Source organism: Etheostoma cragini, chromosome 6, assembly GCF_013103735.1.
Source record: "Etheostoma cragini isolate CJK2018 chromosome 6, CSU_Ecrag_1.0, whole genome shotgun sequence".
NCBI classification, from domain to species: Eukaryota; Metazoa; Chordata; class Actinopteri; order Perciformes; family Percidae; genus Etheostoma; species Etheostoma cragini.
Genome location: NC_048412.1, coordinates 26097832 through 26102191, shown reverse-complemented (window position 1 = coordinate 26102191; position 4360 = coordinate 26097832). Strand labels below are relative to the sequence as shown.

Genomic DNA, 4360 nt, shown 5'->3' with positions numbered 1-4360 from the left:
AAACAGTCATTAATATGTCAAAAAAGTCAGAAAATCCAGTATGTTGGAAATCACAAATAGCCATAGTATAGTATGTTGTAAAAAAGTCATAGTATAGTTTGTTGAAAAAAGTTACATAAAGTCATAGTATAGTATGTCAAAAAAGTCAGAAATTACAGTATGTCAGAAAATCACAAAAAGTCATAGTATAGTATGTCAATAAGTCACATAAAAGTACATGTGAAAAAAAGTCATAGTATAGTATGTCGAAAAAAGTCAGAAAATCCAGTATGTCGAAAATCATGTATGTCGTATAGTCATAGCATAGTATGTTGTAAAAAAGTCATAGTATAGTTCGTCAAAAAAGTCAGAAACAACATAGTATGTCAGAAAATCACAAAAAGTCATAGTATAGTATGTCCAAAAAAAGTTACAAAAAGTCATAGTATAGTATGTCCAAAAAAGTCAGAAACAACGTAGTATGTCAGAAAATGCTGTATGTTGAAAAAAACAAAAAGGCATAGTAAAGTATGTCAAAAAAGTCATAGTATGGTATGTCGGGAAAAAGTCACAAAGTCATAGTATGCTATAAAAAAGTCATGGTATAGTATATCAACAAAAGTCATGGTATAAGTAAGTAATACTTATAAGTAAGTAAGTAATAGTACTCATGAACAAAAACAATTTAGGGAAGACTCAAAATGTGCTTTGTTTGAAATGGACAAGGAAATGGATGGTAAAAATGGATTGATGCAAATTTCCTGATGTGTCTCTTTGTTTAATATGTTGAAAGGTCATAGTATAGTATGTCAAAAAAGTCTTAGTAAGTATGTCATCAAAAGTCAATGTTATATCAAAATATTATAGTGTAATATGTCCTAAAATGTCTCACTGTGCCTAGCCTGTTTTACATACAAAACAGGCTAGGCAGGATAGATAAGGGGAGTCTAGAACTATGGAGATATAGTGTAGTATTAAAGGAAGGTTTACTACTGACCTGGTCTATGTAGATGGCTGTAATCCCTCCAGAGTGACCCTGCAGGGTGAAGAGGCAACACGAGTCCTCTAGACGATAAACCTGATTAATAAGCCACAGAGAAAGAAATTATTAGGATTAAACAGTAACACTAATACAACTGTTTAATCTATTATGTGGGAATGTTTGTGTAACAATTTGTAAGAAATTGGTTTGCAACCTGTACACTGCCTTTGGCATTTTGACACCAACACATTTGTAACTTGACTAAGGCTTCAGTGTGACGTAGTATGGTTATTCCTCTAACAAATTCTGTTACAATCCTGAGAGAGAAGCCTGACATGTTAGTATTCAGTGTGTTACCCGGACAGTGTGGTCCTGGCTGCCGGCGACAACCCTCCCGGCGGCGGCTCGCAGCACCGTGATTGGCTTCTGGTGAGCGCACTGTACTGAGCGTGTGAGCTGGCAGCTGATTACATCCTCGCTGCTGTAACAGGTAGAGGGAGGCAAGCTGCCTCGCCCAGGGGCTCCTGGAGGAAGATACATCATACAGTCATACATCATATATTTTTTTTAAAAACCGCAAGTATTCGTCGGTTTCCCAGTGCTTGTAGTGCATGTAGCCAACTGCACAAATACCAAAATTTGTAACTATTGACTATTCTACATAAGAGACCACAGTAGGGTTTTATGCATCAACATAAGGTAATGTATAAAATATAGGGTTAAAAAATTAAATGTATTGTTGTTTGATCTGTTTCAAATTTAGACTTCAAATATAGACTTCACGTTTGTTCAATTTAACATCTAAAAAAAAAAATCAATGACATCTGTAAAAATATGCAGAAATGCAAAAGCATGAAACAGGTTTTAACTGGTTTAACTTGGCAACACAGTCGAGATGAAACACAGAGTCCCGTTGTGGAGTCTCACCTCTGTACTGCAGAAGACCCAGAGGTTTGTTTATCTCAACAGTGAAGAAATCCAGAGACCCGTTGAGCCGAGCCGCTACGATTCTAAGGAGGGAAAACATGGAGGCTCAGGATAAAGTATAGTCCACATTGTCTTAATTAATTAATTAACGTTAAGGTTTTTATTCCACCTTGTTTGGTCGGGCAAGTGATGCAAGTTTCTACTTGCCCAAAGTCAATTTTTCCTGGCACCTATACAGATAGTTTTTGTCAAAGAAAAAATAGGTTTAAAGAAAACCTCAAGAGCGACAAGAAGTGTCGCGAAAAAAAAAAGAAGATACAATTCCGTTGTCATTTTAATTTCCGCTCAGCGTCCATCATAGCAATAACCCCCCGTTTGTTCCCTCCACTCTGGACTCAACTTTTGCACACTGGGTGTAGACTAGGTAGAAACTCTGTACGAGGGTGATACCTTATCCAGCTTTGACTCTCTCTATGTCTTAAATTTGGTCTGCTGTGTTCAAATCTATTTTGCTATCTCCAGGTCCACGATTTTTGCACGCAAGCAGTTTGATTCATTCCCTAAACCACCCCCCCAGCAATAATTATGGGAGAAATCTTTTGATATTCTACCAAATCAGAAGGGACCTCCATCCATCCATCCATCAAAAGGGACATGTTTCTCATTAAAGACAATGTTGCTAAGACAAGATCTAGATCCTGGACCGCTGTGGTAGTTCACAAGCTCATCCCTCTTACAGGTTTTGGTCCTATCTAAGGCTTGTGTCTTTTTGGTCTTCAACATACAATGTGCTTTTCATTCCTCCTGGCTGAAAGCTATGATCTCGTTTTTTAAACCTAGAGAATATCAAGGTTGCTCTCAACGGGGTTAGTGAGGGATTTAAAAAAATAAAGTAGCAGCTTTTTATTTCCTACTTAAACAGTCTCAGTTCTCCCTCCTGAATAAGTTGTCTCATTGACAAACTCACTTTATGCTGTGTGTGTGTGTGTGTTTTCCAACTGTTTAGTATTACTATTTTTGCCATACATGTTTTTGATTAATTTTTGTCCGTTATCTATTTATCTTTGACTTACTTTGGTTACTCATGGGATGAGTTGTTGGGCATGTGCGAGGGGAGTGGGTGAATCAATGGGGAGGAAATTCCTTTTTTTGAAAAATTGTGATTTGTACAGACTTTGAACACGTACCAACATCGAAATTATATTAAAACAAATGAAGCAAAATATGTCATACCTAAAAACAAATAAAGTGTTGAAAAACACAGAAAAAAGTTTGGAAAAAAAGTCAAACTTTGTCATGCAAGAGAGCACATATGTGAAGTTGCATTGACAGATTTAAATGGTTGTAATCACTAAGTTGTGCTTATGATGGAAAAGGAACCTGAGTAAAAAAATTATACAAGTAAACGTTGCATTACATGTTTGAGGCCGTCATTGCGTTGAAATGAACTAGGATGAACCAGAAACTGTCGTTAATGTCGGTAATTAACATTACAAAACAAACGTACGCTCCACGCCAACATGGATGTGACACAAACAAAACAATCGGTCTAAATCCAGAGGAAGGACTGTTTAGTCTGTGTGTGTGTGTGTGTGTGTGTGTGTGTGTGTGTTTTTACCTGTTGTTGAGGAAGGCTAGGGCTGTGATTCCAGAGACTCCGTCTTCATTAATGCAGCGCAACGACCCCTCCACTGCATCCCACAACTGACAAATGTATGAGTTTAAAGTGTACATTATTTAACAATATCTAGTTAATCTGGTCATAATCTTTTCAAAAAACAGAAAAGGCATAGGGTGATATATATTTTACAGTAGATTTTTCCCACCTCCAGTTTACCGCTGCTCCTCCCAGCAGCTATTAGATTCCCTCTCAGCTCCATGGCCCAGACAGAGCTTTCCCAGTCTGCCGTCGCCTGTGTCCCCGCTGTGGAGGCTCTGTCTTGGTTTAAGAAGGCGGCTGAATCCCCTAAACTGGGTCTTCTCTGGAGCTGAGCTCCTGACGGCGGCGAGGATGAGGCTGAGGAAGGAGAGGGGTAGGCGGAAGGCGAGGGAGGCTCGTGCTCCATGTAGGCGCGCTCCACCAGTCCTCCAAAGTCAAAGCCTTCCCTGGGCGGGGTGCAGAGGTGGGAGGGGGGCTGGGAGGCGAAGTTGGTGTCAATGAGCGGGGTGAGATCGGGCTGGTCGGTGAATAGAGCCGGGCGGCTGGGAGCAGTGCGGCGTCTCAGCGGGTAGCCCTCTCCCTCCGATAGGCCGTCACCACTGATGGAGGAGCCGTAAGCTTCAGAGCCTAAACACTCCGTCTCGCCGGCTCCACTCAGGCTGTCCCAGCCGTCCCGCTGCTCCCAGCAGCCACTGCTGCTGCTCCGTCTGAGCCTGAGGAGGAAACAGTGCAGTTGGTTAGCTGCAACGCACCCACAAATATAGGGAGAGAAGGATAACCGCTCTGCCTAATATTCTCGGTGGATGCTAAGA

The 4360-nt window shown here is 40.5% G+C and overlaps 1 protein-coding gene across 5 annotated transcripts in view; it reads right to left on the bottom strand.

Annotated features, from left to right (window-relative positions):
• scap (SREBF chaperone) overlaps window positions 1–4360 on the bottom strand; it is a 42481-nt gene that overhangs the window by 6183 nt on the left and 31938 nt on the right. For 3 of the 5 annotated variants that reach the window (XM_034875486.1, XM_034875484.1, XM_034875481.1), the window contains exons 17-21: window positions 3715–4264; window positions 3507–3592; window positions 1889–1971; window positions 1319–1485; window positions 977–1057 (exon numbers count right to left, since the gene is read on the bottom strand). In XM_034875486.1, the coding sequence (XP_034731377.1) occupies window positions 977–1057; window positions 1319–1485; window positions 1889–1971; window positions 3507–3592; window positions 3715–4264 (967 nt within the window). The remainder of the gene's footprint in view (window positions 1–976; window positions 1058–1318; window positions 1486–1888; window positions 1972–3506; window positions 3593–3714; window positions 4265–4360) is intronic. The other 2 variants (XM_034875485.1, XM_034875482.1) reach the window with 1 other exon arrangement.